The sequence below is a fragment of the Condylura cristata genome, unplaced genomic scaffold (assembly GCF_000260355.1).
Source record: "Condylura cristata isolate star-nosed mole 26May11 unplaced genomic scaffold, ConCri1.0 scaffold00014, whole genome shotgun sequence".
In the NCBI taxonomy this organism is placed as follows: Eukaryota; Metazoa; Chordata; class Mammalia; order Eulipotyphla; family Talpidae; genus Condylura; species Condylura cristata.
The window spans coordinates 2,436,510-2,452,622 of NW_004567115.1; the positions used below are offsets into that span (position 1 = coordinate 2,436,510).

Below are 16,113 nucleotides of genomic sequence, written 5' to 3' on the forward strand. Positions count from 1 at the left end.
AAAGGGGGAGGGTAGCTGTTGGGAGGGGAAGAGAGAAATATTTCTTCAAAAAAGAAAGTCAGTCTTCTCCTCTCCAGTCCGTGGAAAATCCAAGGGGAACAAGAGGGTATTTTTAGGAAACCCTTCCAAATATACAGGGCAAGAGTGAATGTGAGGGGAAAAAAAAAAGTTGTGGGTTGTAGAAGTTATCAAGTGGGATTTGCGGCGCTCTCTGCAGGAAACTCAAGCGGCTCCAGTTCAAAGCCACATGCACCAACGTGACATATAAGCCATTAAAATATCATCCTGACGGCTCATTTCTGCTTCATCATACATTCTCTAACTGCTTCCCGAAAGCTAGAGAAGGAGAAATGAAGGATGACCGCCTCGTTGGAACCACAAAAGAGAGGCTTGAAGGGGTTTGTGGTTCCCCCTCAGCCACCCCAAAGTGATGTGCAGAAATGAGGCGATCTCGGCAACAGGTGGAGTGGGGTAAGTGCGTGAGTCCTGGGGACAGACAGACGGGACCTGTACCCCCAGTGGCCGGTAGCAAGAGCCTTTATGGTGTCATTGGCACCCAAACCACACTAGGGGAAGAAACCCAGCTGGGCTTTCTCCTTTATCTCCTTCCTCATTAGCACCCCCCACCCCCACCCTACAGTATAGGCCCCACCCCACTGACTGGGGAGGAGGCGGCGGCGGTAGAGGTGAGTTCATTCCTTCTTCCCAGGAGGGGGGAGGGACCAGGGGGACGAACGGGTCTCCCACTGGCAAGGAGGCGAAGAGCAGCTTGTGGCCCGCCTGCCTTCATTCCCCTCCTGTAAATTGCCTGGGTGCCCCATCGCGACAGAAGAAGGGATATGGTGGCTCACAGTTTCCCTCGAGCGGAGTGAGGGGGTCCGCACAAGGAGGGGGGCCCTGCAGGCAGTTTCTCTGCCTTGTCCCCAGGAGGATGACTGGGAGGGTCTCGGCTTCCCTTCCCCGGGGTCAAAAGATCCAAGTTAGTCCGACTGGCAGCAAGATGATGGAACTTCTCCACCCCAAACTGACAGCGGATGCCGGCTAGGTCAGCAGCGGGGCAGGATCCTCGCCTTCAAGCATCTTGGTCCTGCCTCAGGACACAGACGGCTGGGATCTGGTCTCTGCGCGCGCCACCCGCCAAAGGTCTAGGACTTGGATTCTTTCTCCCGCAAGCAAAGGAGGGCTTTGACCAGCTCTCTGGGGAGCAGGCCGCAGTCGTCTTGGATTCTAGGCACTATCCTAGATTCCGAGGGGTCCTGAAATTTAGGGGCAAGGGAGGGGAGACGGGTACAGAGTTAGTTTGGGAAAGAAAGCTAGGACTGCTCAAAGGCTTGACCAGAGTGAGCATTGGGTTGATGAATGTGCCACTGGGGAGGGCTAGGAGCCAACGAGGTGTTAGGATCAGAGAAAGGGAGTTTGGTGGCTGCTCCTTGACCAGAACTGTCTGCAGGGAAATATTTCTGGTTTCCAAGGTCATAATTTCCCCCTGCCTTGCTCTTCTTTGGCCCACAGCTATCCTTCCCTCCCTCTATGTGCCGGCAGGTGTGGGTAACGTGGAGGCTCTCAAAGGGACATTAAAACGTGCAGCATGGTCCTTCAGGTCATCCACTAATATGGATTAGACTCTGAATACACAGAAATCCTCCAACCTTCTGTTGGGAGGAATCGGTGAGCTCTGTCCTCTAGGGAACTGGAGAATGAGAAAAGGCCCTTGCACAATCCAGTCTCTAAACTCAACATCCTGGCGCTTGAGCATCTGATAGAGGGGAAGCAGACAGTTGCCAGGAATAGTTGGCTACTCCAGACCCTAGCAAAGACAGGGACTATTTTGGCTTTGACCTGGGCATTCCCAGGCAACCTTTAGAGCATCAACCCTGTGTTTGCCATTCTGAGTTGTGGGTAGTAGCCTTTTGCACGCATGGTTGTTAGTTGTTCAGTATGGAGCTACAGGTAAGGGCACGGAGACTGAAGGTGCTGGTTGGGGAAGCTGGCTGCTGGTGACCTTTGACCTAAAGCAGGCCTTTCCCAGTTAGAGTGAGTTCACAACATGCAGCCTTTGTGTTCCCCTCAAAGAAAAATGGTGTCTTTTGCATATACCCACTAGCACATCTTCCTGGACTCTCTTCTAGCACGATCAATTACTGGGGTCGCTGACACCTTTTCCTTTTCTTAAGGTATAGGAAAGAAGAAATATGCCAATAAATATCTAAATTGTGATCCTGACTGGATATTTAGTGGCAATGCAAGTGTGAGGAAACAAGCTAGGCATAACCAAGCTGAGCATTTTCAAAACTTTGATATCGATGGGTTGCTGAAGATATCAGCTCCAGGGATGGAGGGAATGTTAACAATTCTCTCATCCATTTTGATCCAGATGACTGACTAGGTAAGCTGGGTCAAAGTTTGAACCAAAGGAGAAGAGTCTTACCCTGGCTTCCTGCACTTAACTGGCCAGAGTTACTACAGAAAGTGGCTTAATTACAGTTGTTTTCAGGAGTCAATTTTGCAATGTTTGTATGACTGTGGGTTTGTAATTCACTAAGGACACTAGAACTTGGGGATAGAAGTGACCCAGGCCTCTTGTAGGGAGGACTTGAGCAGTGTTGTCGATGGACAGGGTTCACTTCCATTTCCTTCTGAAGTGCAAAAAATAAATTTTATTAGTTCCAAATAACCAGGATTTTTCCTTTTGCCAGACATACTGCCATGAGGAAATTTTAGAACAAGGATGCCAGCATGCTTTCTTTCTGTAGGAATACTAGGTTGGGCCTCCTTTCCTGATTAATGTGGGAAGGAACTTATTACCTTTGAGGATGGATGCCTTTTGATTAGAAATAATTCAAAGTAAACAAAACCTTCTGGTAAAAGGTGAGTCTACCCCAACATCCCTTAGGATTAGTCCTAGTAAAGAAAGGAAGGGTAAAAAGACCCAAACTAGTTGAAATGTGGTTTGGGGGTTGAGGAAGAGAGAGAGAAATCTCTGAGTATAGAGAACTGGCAAACCTTTGAGATAGCAGAGCCCCACATGGATTTAGCCTGTGGTTCAACAAGTTAAACAACTACTTGTTCTGGAGTGTCAAGATAGGCAGATATCCTCATTGACAGAAGGCTAGCTGTGTTTATTCAGCCTGAGACCTTTTCAATGATTGTTTGTCTTTCTAGGCCAAATTGAGGGCTGAGCTGGGTGGATTGCCTCTGTTTGGCTGTTCCACTGCCTTTAGCCATTCCTGACAGAGGTAGAAATCCCCAGCATAGGATTCAGATTTTAAGATGGCCAGAGCTTGGTAGTACTACCCATGAACTGAAACTGAAAAAGTATGTATGTTTCACCTTCTTTATTTAAGAAATAGGGATAGCCAGTATTAGATAATAGAAATGATATACTTTCACCCTTAACCTAGTGAATTTTACATTTGCAAGAAAAAATCAAGACAGTGATCATTTCCAAACATTTCAAATAGGTCTGGGGGTGGAAGACATGAAGATAAGGCACTTCACATCACCATTGCCAGAACAAAATCTACAAAACTGCTAAAAAAAAATTTCCTCTCCTCAGTTTCATGCTTACACCTCAATTTTTAGCATGCTAACTTCCCAGAGGACACCAAGGCTTCCCATTACACTTCACTAAACTCAATAAGCTTAAAGAAAGTAATGGGGCTTCTATGTAATAAATTCAAATTTATGAAGTTAAGGATGCTTGAGTGCTACCTTGTTAAAGGGGCACCTAATTTCTATTTGCAGAGTAGATTAACAATGTGTTTCAGATAACAATATAGTTGGGGAATTATGATTTTAAATATTTTTATCACCAGGGACATATTGTTTTACAGTAAGTATGGATAGTTTTCAGGAAAACCCTATTTTACTTCCAAATTTGGAAATGATTAAGGAAATAGTCTTCATATCAATACTTATTTTCACTCATGCATTCAAGTCACAGCATCTTATGAACATAAAAATGTGCATGAAAGTGTTTAACTAGCGTCTGTCCTTTTTCTTTCCAGCTTCAAAGTCAGAAAATGAGATACAAAGCTTCTTTGGTAATGAGGAAACGATTACGACTTTACCGAAACAACCTCAAAGAGTCAAGTAAGTTAAAAATCTTTTGAATATTGACTGACTGATGTAAATTTTTAATTAGGTTTCATTTTGTCTTTTGGTTGTGTGAGATTGTAGGTTTGGGGTGCTTCTGGAGTTGTAATGAAACTTAGAAGAACACCTCAGTGTTCGATGCATCTAAACACAAATCAGACACACGACACCCCACCAGCAACCGGTTAATCCCCCTCAATGACTACTCATCTGGACATTCTAGAATTAATATCTGACGACTTTCTCATTGAAACAACCACCCCTGACCTTCTGCAGTTCCACTGTCACATTATTCTATGACATATTCATCTTGAATTCATTTCCAGACGATTTGATTGGAATGAGGTTTGACATGTATTGGCTTCCATAAAAGGAGCAGACTTTGATCTTGGTGATGGGGTTTACATGATATGCATCATCTTTACCAGGGACACCAGCCTTCTGCAATGTGGCGGCAATGACATTCCCACAATGTGGTGTCTGAACAAGGAGTGAGTGACAGCTGCTCTGTTAGGAATACCTTCATTGTGAAGAATTTAATTTAATATTCCATTTAGAATAAGCATATGATTTAGAGTTGGGTGTTTCCCCTTCCAGGCATCTAGTTTCCTCATTTCAACTACACTACCAGCTGATAATTGCCTATAAGGTGTTCCCTTATTGCTAGGAAAAGCAGGCTTCTTACAAAAGTTAAATGGACAACTCAAGAAATGTTTCTTTTATATCATTTGGGGGGTTATTTGATGGAAATATCCTCAAAAAAGATGTGATTATTATATAAATGCCATTGTTTTGATACCTCAATGCTGTTCTGGAAGCTCTTTTAGCCATATTTCTTATTATTTTGTCAAAAGGTATTTTGCAAAAATGTTGCTTGGATGTTAAATGTTATCCAAATACATTTACATTCTCTTTCATACTCAGTTCTATTAAATATGATTAAAGTCCAAACTTCCATAAAAGAGAAAAGCTATATCCTCCTTTATCTTCAAAATTCTGATGTATTTCATTTGTACAATTTGGGCATATGGTGTGAACTTGGGGCGTAAGTTAATTTTCTTATGACTAGAGATAACCTCTCACTGCAGGAATTCTGAAATCTGTCTGTGAATAGCTTATAAAGAAAATTTTCCCTTGATTCAGGTAGTCATCTGTACAGAACTAGCAAGGAAAGGACCTAACAAGTGACTGTAGATCTAAGGGACTGCAGGTCGAGATACAGAATATTCAGGCAATAAGGCTTGTACTTGACTAGACACTGTGCAGTGGCCCTCAGCTTTTGTGATTCTGCCCTGAGCATAACCTTCAACAGATAGTCATCAGTTGGCAGTGTTTTAAAAATTAGAATGGAAAAAAATAGCTTCGATACTCATCTGAAATCCCCCCATTTCTTGACCAAGGGAAAAAAGTCAGACTTCCCTCCACCCAATTTTACCCAGTGGTGTGAAGGCTCTGGCAGATGGTAGGGACACCAAATGTCATATTTCTATGCAGCAGGATTAGAAAATCACTTTATCAAATGTTGTTGCTTGTCCTGGCTATATTGAACAGAGATGCTTAGGGCATGATTTGGAAAACTGGAGGGATGTTTGGGAACTGTTGGTAGACTGCTGAATCTTCTCCAGATAGGTCCCCATGAAAATTTTCAGGGTTTTTACGACCTTTCCTTTGGATCTCTGGGCTACAGAATATGTCTTTCCTTAGCAAATCAAACAAGGGAATGGACTCAGAAATGCTGTAACCTCTAGTGTGATCAGAACAGAATATTACAATTCTATATTTGGGGGATAAATGTGGTGAGATAACTTTCTAAAAGGAAGATTTTTGATCACCATTGAGGGATACCACTCCTTAGCTTGTCTGATCAATAATCACTAAAACTCAGACTTCCCGGCTACTTGGACACTGGAAGTCTTAAAGGAACTGTTTTGAAGATTAAAATATTTCTCTCTGCTATTTTTGCCCCACTTGTCAGTTAGATGAAAACTGCTTTGGGGATTATTTTAGAGATAGGCTTTGAAGACCCTTACATAATTGCCTAGAATTACTATTAATAAATATTAGTGGATAAAATGGGTTCTTTTCCTCCATATCTCTTCCATGTGAAAATGTCCATCTCTGAGAGAATGCCTGTTTCTACTGCTGTATAGTCAACTAAGGTGAAACATACAACTTTAAGGAACTTGTAAGGATGAGATAACCATAGTGATAAAATGGTCATTTGACTATTGGCTACTCAAGAAGCATCTATCCAGGATGCATACACATATATTCAGCACTTCAAGGGAAGGCTATATCTGGGAAGGCATTCCTTGGGGCTAGGCTACTGCCTCATAATTTGTATCTGACCTTTTGTTATTGGCAGAAAAAGCCATATGCATGTTCAAAAAGTAATGAGTAGAGAAAATCTGTAGTGTACTGAGAGTTTATGTATAAAAAATCATCTGCTTCTCTTCTTGGAATCTGGAGTCATTGCTTAGAATTCAGGAGATCCATAGTATGGGTGGGAAAACACTGCATATTTATTTTTAACACCTTCCAGTGGAAAGTTATTATTTTCTTCTATGATGAGTGTGTACAACAAACACAGGATTATTAGAGGTACCACTCTCCCCAGACTCAAAAAGTGGCTCGATATCTACAGCAACTTCAAAAAGTGGCTAGATGTCTACAGCAACTTAAGTACTCATGTTGTTCAAAGACTTTGATAGGTGCATAATTCAGGAATCCATTTTTGTGCATTTTTTTCCCTCAAAGCAAAAGTGAATGTTTGGTCTAACAAACATCTTGACCAGTTGGTTGTACATTGCTTAGATGCAGAAGGTAAGAAAACATTTTAGTTGACTAATGCTGCTAAATTGTCCCTACATGTTAGGTGAATGTTACAGGAGGAGGTGACTAAGTTCCATGTTGAAGGATGGTAAGAAGGAAAAGCCTGGAAGAAACATACTCATCTGTTTTTTTTTTGTTGTTGTTGTTTGTTTGTTTGGGTTTTGTTCTTTTCCAAGCCTTTTATGGTTTCAGCCCATATTCACCTAGGGAACTATATCATGTAGCAGAGGACAGAGAAATGGGACAACTTGAAACCACTCACTGAGCCATGGACTCAGCTTGGCCAGTTTTCCTTTCCAGGAAAGGAACACTGGACTGGTGACCAGGATGAGAGGCCACAATGTGCAGAGGGATAATTCCCAGAAAATGAGAGCATGAGACAGGGTGAAATGAAAGACAGAAACGAAGACAATCCTCAAAGTCAAATCTCAACACTGCTTCATGGGAGCCTTTGGATTTTAGAGCAGAAGCAGTTTGACTGTCAAATGCTCTCCTTCCACTTTTTTTATGCTAATGCATAATCTATTTGTTGCATTGCTTAAGCTCTTCCGGCCTAAGCAGTAGAAAGACCAGGACTTGTCAAAGTGCAGGGAAATTGTTGTGGAAATTAATCTCTAGCTAAAATGAAGCTTCTACTAGGGAACAAGGCACTAAATGAAGAATGTCTCAAAGAATCTGGCAACCATTATAAATAAGTTAACTGTTTTAATTTTTTTAAGAAGCTATTATTTCCTTACCAAAATTACACAAGAAAAATCCTTAGTTCTAGGAACTAAGTATATATCAGCTCAATCAACTCAAAGTTGAGCTCTTCTTAATCTACCAAACGTCTCCCCTCTGCCAGTCCTTTGGGTTCTTGTACTTAATCCTTAAAATTTGTCTTAAACATCCAACCGTTTCTCTGCTTTTTGGGGAGCTTTCTATTACCGCCAGGGAGGTCCAAGTGTTTAGGGGGGTATTTTCCGCTACAAAGAACAAGGGTGTGGGCCAACAGCCCTTTAAGTCTCCGGGTGGTGCAGCCGGCCCTAACCGGTCAGCACAAACAAAGGTTACTCTCTGTGTTTATTCCACCTAACTTCTGGCCAGACCTGAAGGTTCTTCATCCTCACCCGTGGGATCTGCAGCCCGGGAGGGAGTCCCTATGAGAGCAGACCTTCTACTCCAAGCCCCTCTAACATCCAGGCCCAGAAAACGTGGCGTTCGCTCTCTACAGACCCTTTAAAGCAAGCCGGGATAGAGGCAGAGACTTCAGCAGGGGCAACAAGTGGCCGGAACTAAAATGTGGAAGTGGTCCTCAAGTCCTGTTTCCCGGCGGCTAAATCAGACCCCAGGGTACAGTGCTCAAGGTCGCAAAGTGACAGAGAGAGACGTGGTTGAAGACAAACCAGCTCCCTTTTGCTAAATCTCCCTTGCCTTTGTTTCCTTCAACAACCAGTGCGCGGGGCCGGTGTGATTTGTGCCATAGAGGATTTTCAGAACCCCTCCTAAGGGCCATGTGGGTTCGAGGCCAGTCTCCCAAGTCATCTCTGTCTCTAGCTCACTTTTAGTTCTGGGCAAGGATGGATTGGAGGTTCGCTAGTCTTGGAGCGCGCCAGGCACCGGGGAGGAGGGGCTGGAAAAACTAACTGCGTTGAATAGTAAGGGGAAGAAAAAGAGGGGGAGGGGATAAGAAAGGACCCAAATAGGAAGGCGAAGGGGAGAAATGAGAGGGTGGGGTGGGGGCTTGAGAAAGCACAGCAGATCTGAGAAATCTCAAGAAGAGCGAGAAAATGAATATTTTAACCTATGAGTTCTCGAGTCCCTGTATCCCGGCCCTCCCTTTTCCTACTCCAGGATCCCGGGACAAACATTCAAAGTAGACCACTATCCCGCCCGCCTGGGGCCGCTCTTCAGTTCGGGCACTGCCGGGTCCGCCGGTCTATCCTAAGGATGTTAAGTGTAACTCAGCATCCCCTTCCCAAAGTCGTGGTGAATGGAGGCATATCCCAGCCCAGCTCATTTCCAAAAGCCGCAAAGTAGAACAGCTTTGGGTGAAGAGGGGGATGGGGCTCAGGGGGAGAGAAAAGAATTCGTGCCCGGGTCAGAGCGCATGAGCAATAGAGGCGTGAGGGACAGAGGGGGAGGAGGAGGAGGGAGAGAAGGGAAGTGAAAGCGCTAGCTAGTGCGTTTGTCTCTCTCTCTCTCTCTCTTTCTGTGTGTGTCGGGGTGTGTGTGTGTGTGTGTGTGTGTGTGTGTGTGTGTGTGCATGCGCGCGCGCGCATACCCGCGTGCGGCAGGACCTGTCGTCGCTGACGTCGAGACGGGCGGCGAGCCAATAAGCGACCTAGGCAATTGTTCCTCTCCGCGGGTCCGGGTCTCCGCCCGGAATCTCTATTCACTTCCTTACGCGCCCCGCTGCTACCTCTGTAGCGCACGGGATTTCAAGTGGGCACTAAAGACCGAGAGAGGGAGGGGGGAAAAGTCACAACCCGAAACTTGAGGGGAGGAAAAAAAAAAAACTTTGCACAAGTTTTTTTCTTTCTTTTTTTGTGGTTTTCCCTTCCCCTCCCTGCTGTCTGGTGACAGTGGCTTGAGCGGTTAGATCTGGCAGCAATCGAGCGCCAAGGCGGAGATGCAGCGGGCCGCCCTTTCCCAGCTGAGCTGGGCGCTGAAATTAGTATACATGACCCGGCGCTTCATCATCACCACCTCTTACAACATCACCTCCACTTCCCAGCTGGGCGCCGCAACTCTCAGAGCCCCGGGAAGTCGGTGGCTGTGGCGCTCTTGGGTGTTTAGGTCGGACCCTCTGGAACAGACCTCTGGGGACCCCAGCAACCCACAGACTCAATACTGAGTACACCCTGCCCTTTCCACCTGCCCCGCAGCCACCTTCCATCTCCGACTCATGGCGCGGCAGGGCCTCTACCAAACAGTGGCCCAGACCAGCGGCGACGGAGGCGCTTGGCGTTTGCTGTCGCGGCGGTCTGGTTCTCGGTTTCGGCGCTGACCGTAGAGACCGTGGAGTGGCCGGGCTGATTGGGCCTGCCCCCGGTGGCCGGGTGAAACGAGCAGCCCACACGACTCGTTCTCAAGCGCGCTATTTGTTTCCATAACAGGTAGCAGCTCCGGACACCATGGGCCCCAGCTCGCTGCTGCCTCCAATCCCGCGGTCATCCCGCGCCTTCCAGAACAGCTTTCCAAGGCCTATCCCAGCGGTTCTTTGAGCGGACTCCTGCGTCTGGGGCTCCCCGGAGACATGTATGCGCGGCCTGAACCCATAGCGCAGGGACCGGTGGCCCGCACCGACGCTCTGGCAGCTGCCGCGGCCCTCCACAGCTACGGGGGCATGAACCTGACAGTGAACCTTGCCTCACCCCACGGCCCCGGAGCCTTCTTCCGCTACATGCGTCAGCCCATCAAACAGGAGCTCATCTGCAAGTGGCTAGCCACCAACAGTCCCGCACCCCAGCGTCTCTGCTCCAAAACTTTTAGCACCATGCACGAGCTGGTTACACACGTCACCGTGGAACACGTCGGCGGCCCGGAGCAGGCCAACCACATATGCTTCTGGGAGGAGTGTCCGCGACAGGGCAAGCCCTTTAAAGCCAAATACAAACTTGTAAATCACATCCGTGTGCACACGGGGGAGAAGCCCTTCCCTTGTCCTTTCCCGGGGTGTGGGAAGGTCTTTGCTAGATCAGAAAATCTCAAAATACACAAAAGAACTCACACAGGTCAGTATTATGCACCGTCTGTCTCACTTGAATCCTCTCGGGAATCAGGCCTCCCACCTTGGGGACTGGATTTCCTCAAGTTCCAATTGGTGGGGAGGGTATTTTGGTATTTTCATGAAACAAGTTCATAAAATATTAATTATGCCCTTTTATTCTTATAATCACATAAGATTCCCGAGGGACTTTGTGCAGGATACGGGATTTCTGCTTGGAGGGGGGTAGGGGTTGGAGGGTGCATTGCTTGAGTCTCTGTACATGAAACTCTGTGCTCCTTCTTTGAGTTTGATTTTAAGGTATGTAAAAAGTCACTGTTTCCCAACGTAGTAAAGGCATAGGAACAATTGTCTTTTACCAGTCGGTCCCTTTGGAATCATATGGCAAACACTCTGTCCATTAGTCAGTCTGATAATGTGACTGCCACCTGAGAGATAAGGCCCTTGGCACCTTCTTTAGGATTTGGGGTCTCATTTAGCTCCATGCTGGAGCCTTGGTCACCCTACCCTTAGATTTTTTGACCATCCTTCCATTTGCTTTAGGAGAGACTTAACAAGACCCATCCACCATGGCATTTTTTGAGTTAAGTGAAATGGGGAAATATGTCAACTTCTTCTGTTCTAGTTAACAAAAAGAAAGGGAGCCAGCAAGATCGTGCAAGGTTGAACTACTCTGGCCAGAAGCATCTCTAATTAATGCAATTGCAAGAAGAAAGTTTTCACACTTTCCAGAACAGCCTGTTAAGTTATATTAATTAGCCTAGCAGTAGAAGTTCATACTCTCTTTAGGATTTTCTCAAATCCCCCCTCCTAAAGTTAAAAAAGTCAACATTTCCTTTCCCCCATTTTGGGCATGGGAGAAGGAGAGCAGTAGGGACACCAGAAAATTAAATAACTTCCAGCTTGGTGCCACACTTCTACTCCCTGGCGCTCTGCCTTACTCACCTCTATTCTTGGTGGAAACATCAGCAATTAAGAGTCAAAGAATTCCCCCAGGCTGACATTGTCAGGAAAATAAATTTGTTAACTCCCACCTTCCATCCTCAGCCCTAACCCCCCAGTCCTGCAATCTTGGAGGAGGACCTGGACCAAGACATTATTCTTACACTTTTAGTTCATCCATGCCAAGGTCCCATTTTAGTCCAATAATCTATTTCCAGAGCAAATATGGAAATGTGTGGTTTTCTCCAGTTGTTTCCAGGATTCCCTTGCCATTTTGCCAGCATCTGTTTTTCCCCTCCTGCTCTCCAAGTTTAACCCTAGGAATGGGAGAGAGAAGCCCTGATATCCCACCCTTAATTCTGCTTTTTCAGTGAGCTGGTTGTAGCACTTCGAAGGTAGATGTTCAGTCCCCAATAGGAGAAGGAACTCATTTTAGAGGCAGGGTGTTTTAAAACAAACAAACTTTTACTGCTCTTTGCCTGGCCTCTGTTTGAAGTCCGTGAAGCAGAAAATGGTTAAATTCTTAGAGCAATCGACCTACAGCAGAGAAACAAGTTCAGTGAGCCAGGGCTGGCTCAGGTTTGAGTCTATTCAGCACGACTTCTAAGCACATCGTTTGCACTGGTTCCGATTCCTTATCAGTAGGGTTAAGGAAAAACAAATCTGCAATGCCTTGCCTGATTCTGCATTTCCCTCAACCCGACCCCCCTCCAGGTAATGAAAAAAGGGGGAAAACCTAACAAAGTGTTTCTCAAAGGGCAGTAGATTTCACTACAAATTATTCATGAAGACAGTTTTGGATTCAACAGGAAAATAATTGCCTTTTCAAATATTAATGGCATTTCATTTCCTCGAGTCGCAGAAGCAGCGAATAGGAACCGGTTTCTCAGAAGTTGAACTTCTCCCAGATCCGAAACCCGGGGATAACTTCGGAGGCAGCTGTCCTAAACCCCTAAATCCACACCGAAAGGTTTCACTTTGCGGAGGCCATAGCAATCCCGAACAATGGTGCTCGTCGCGGGTTAGCTGCTGAGCTCCGCCGGGCCCCCACAGCCGGTGCCCCTTCCGAAACCTCTAGGCTGGGACTTTCCCTAATTCCCCCGGCAGCCGGGACTAGGTGGAGGGGTGGGGGGAGGGTGGGGGGGAGAGGGGCGGAGACCGGCCTGGCGGAAAGAAAGACAGAGACCTGAGCGCTAAGGAGCCCAGGTGGAGGAATAGAGACAGCAGCTGGGCGGGGGCGCCTGGATAACCTGGTCCAGCCACAAGTGCCAGAAAATGGTGTTAGCTCATCTGCCATGCTGCTAGGGAACTTTGTCAGACCGGCCTGGCGCGGGGAGGGCAGGACGCCTCTGTTGGACACTAAACCTCTTGCAAGGGACTCCGGGTCTTTCACTACTCAACCCCAGGCCCAAGGCCGCTCCGGATGGCCAGCGGAGTCCTAGCCCAATCCTGACTTTTCATACCCACCCACCCACCTCGGGGCGTAGCGCCCGCACTTGGTGGGAGGAGGAAGGCGGGAAACTGGGGGGTGGGGCTGCGGAAAGGAATGGGGGTACAGAATTAGGCCTGAAACCCGAAAGCCTCCAGCAGCTGGGGAGAGATCCGAAGGTTGCTGGGGCGAAGCCTCACCTGGTCTCCCAGGGGCCTCCGAACTTCCAAGCGGCCGGCATCACTACCAGTGCCCTGCCTTATGTATGTATGTATGTATGAATGAATGAATGTTTGTATATTTTCGCCTCAACTCCTCCTCTGGGACAAAGGAATTCTTTTGAATGAGGCACTCTCAAGGTGGTATAAGTGTGTTTGGGGGAATATGTGTGTGTGTGGAGGGGGGGAGGATCAAGCTGAAATTGCATTCCTCCAGTTATTTTCAGCATATAGTTTCCCTTTACAGTAACTAAAGTGCATGGTTCTAGTAAATGAATTTACAAGGAAGGAAAGAAGGAAGTTTTAGTATTGCAAATGCTAAGAAGGGCTGGGGGGGAAAAAAACCGAAGGGACAAATAGGGACACTAATTTATTCTATCGCTTTCCTCCTTTTATTTTGTTTTGGTTGCTATGAAAGGATACCGGAGTCTTAAAAAAAAAGGGGGGGGGCATAAGCCAGTACTGTCCAGTCTTCCACTGTACTTACTAATAATACTCCTATAGGGGACTGATTCAGTGGGGGGGGGGTGAACTGGACTCTCAACGGGCTGTCGAAAGCAACCGATAGTTGTGCTCAAACCAGTGACTCAACCATAGCCTAAGCACAGCTTGGGCAAAGGGCCTTTGTTCAAACCTGCCCCACTGCTCCTGTCTTTTCTGGAAGCCGCGGGAGAAGCGACCACAAAGGCAACGATCCTCCAAAACTTCTCTTTGCTGCCCTTCCCATCAACCTGGGGCGCTCTGTGGCATCCGTTTGTTTAAAGTACCTACACATGTTTTCCCCTCCCTCTCGCAATATCTACAGCCCTTGCAGCAACTTGCGCAGGATTTATCTTCGGGTCCTTTCCTTCTTCATAAACCAGGGAATCCTCTCGACAATGAGCTCAAAACTGGGGCTGCATCCTCGGCCAATGTTTCCACCCTAACGTGCTCTCGCGCCTTCCCGCGGCTCTACAGCGCATCGCACCGCCTAATCCCAGCCCCTCGCGGGTCTATCCCGACGCCTGCTTGCCCTGTAGTCGGCGGAGTCAAGTCCGACCAGATCACTTCATCTGCGCTGTCCGTAACCGCGGGGCTCAAAGGGTGTTATTGCGGGAGAGATTTCGGATCCCACTTGGCGCAGCAGACCTGGCCTCTTGAATCAAGCCTGCGAGACTGATCGCGGGAAGTGGGTGGTCTGAGGGGGTGGAGGTGGGGGGCGCAGTCTACCTCGCACCAAGTGTTCAAACTGGGAGAGCCAGCCGGCCGCTGGTGGCGGCTTCTCCGCAAGGCCGCTGGAGCAGAGTAATAAAATATTGCGGGCGCGCGTATTCTGGAGGGATCTGGGACGTTTTAGTCAGGATTTAAAGAAGGCTGCTAAATGTTTGCCCTCAGGGAGTAGAAAGAAGGGGAGGAGACTCTGATTCCCGTAAAAATCACCTCTGAAATGAATTATTGCTCAGACTACCTTTCCCTGCAGCACGAATCCACATTATGCACATCCTGTGTGCGTTGACTGAGCATCTTAAAGTAGTCTATCGTCCTGACGTTTGCACAAAAATTACTTTAGGAAACAATTTGTTCCAGGATGGGGTGTGTGGGGAGTGGAATGATGGACGGAGGGCACAGAATTTTGGCTGGATCAGTAATTTTAAATCGAGCAGATGAGAGCTCCTTAAATCGCTTTTCCTCGGGACAGAGGGGCTTCTAGCACCAAGTGAGACAACCTGGAGGAAGACAGTCGGAGTGGATTAGAATTTTCCAGGATGGGAACTCCACTAAGATGGAGTCATTGTCGCTCCTCCTCTGTACCCTCCCCTCAGACCCCGGCGGGAGGGGGGGAGGGGTAGAGGCGTGCTGGAGGGAACTCTGGGGGTGTGCTCTGAGGCGGGGAAGGGGGGGGGTGCCGGGTCTGAGGTTTCTTTTGTGATTTTTTTTTTTTACCCCCAGAAAAAGGAAGAGAAATGGGGGAAGGGTGGTGAAGCAGATACAGGGCCGCCGCCCACGAATACTAATATCTCTGTATTGCCTCCACTAGGGGAAAAACCCTTCAGGTGCGAGTTCGAAGGCTGCGAACGGCGCTTCGCCAACAGCAGCGACCGCAAGAAGCATTCACACGTACACACGAGCGACAAGCCATACACGTGTAAAGTACGCGGTTGCGACAAATGCTACACGCACCCCAGCTCCCTGCGAAAGCACATGAAGGTTCATGGGCGCTCGCCGCCGCCGCCTAGTTCTGGCACTGACTCGGCCACGCTGTCTACCCTCGTGTCGTCCTCGTCTGACTTCCGCCGCGAGCCCCTAGTGGCCTCCTCGGCGGTGGTGGCTGCGCGTGGCGACCTGAGCTAATGGTATGTGTGTCAGGACGGGCGCAGGTTTCAACTCAGTTGCCCCGATCGTGCCCTGAAGGCCCCCGCCACTATCTTGTCCTGATGCTGCCACTGCTATTTCTTGAATAGTCTGCTTCTATGGTTGCAGTTTCTGCTTTAGCTCACTGCCTGGGTAATCCTGGTTAGTGAGGTTTGAAGAGAGCCTGAAGAAGGACAGAGGGAAGAGAAGGAGAGAGGGAGGAAGGAAGGAAGGAAAAAAGGAAGAAAACAAGGGCCAGTCACCACTAGTTGGATCTCATTGAATGTGCTGGTTTAAGGTCCATTATTTTAAGATATAACTGGCTGCATCCATTTGTTATCAATGTAACATTTATTCTATAAACACACCTAGCACAACCTAGCACAACCACACCCATCCACACAGACTCCATCAAGGCTAGATAGCATGAAGCTTGTTTGGGGATAAAGAAAGAAGAGGATGAGACTGGCAGAAGAATCAATACATATTGGAGATCTTATACACCATCTTGGCAACTGCAGGTGGCAAAAGTAAGACCACCACAAAGTCCTCAGGTG

General features: G+C 47.4%; 1 protein-coding gene across 1 annotated transcript; it reads left to right on the plus strand.

Moving 5' to 3' along the window:
* The first annotated feature begins 2,736 nt into the window (after positions 1-2,736).
* Positions 2,737-15,556, plus strand: ZIC4 (Zic family member 4). Its single transcript, XM_004682127.1, is given in 6 exon segments — positions 2,737-2,770; positions 2,773-2,846; positions 2,848-2,868; positions 4,008-4,092; positions 10,026-10,643; positions 15,243-15,556. Coding segments are annotated over 6 exon segments (1,146 nt in total).
* The last annotated feature ends 557 nt before the right edge of the window (positions 15,557-16,113 follow it).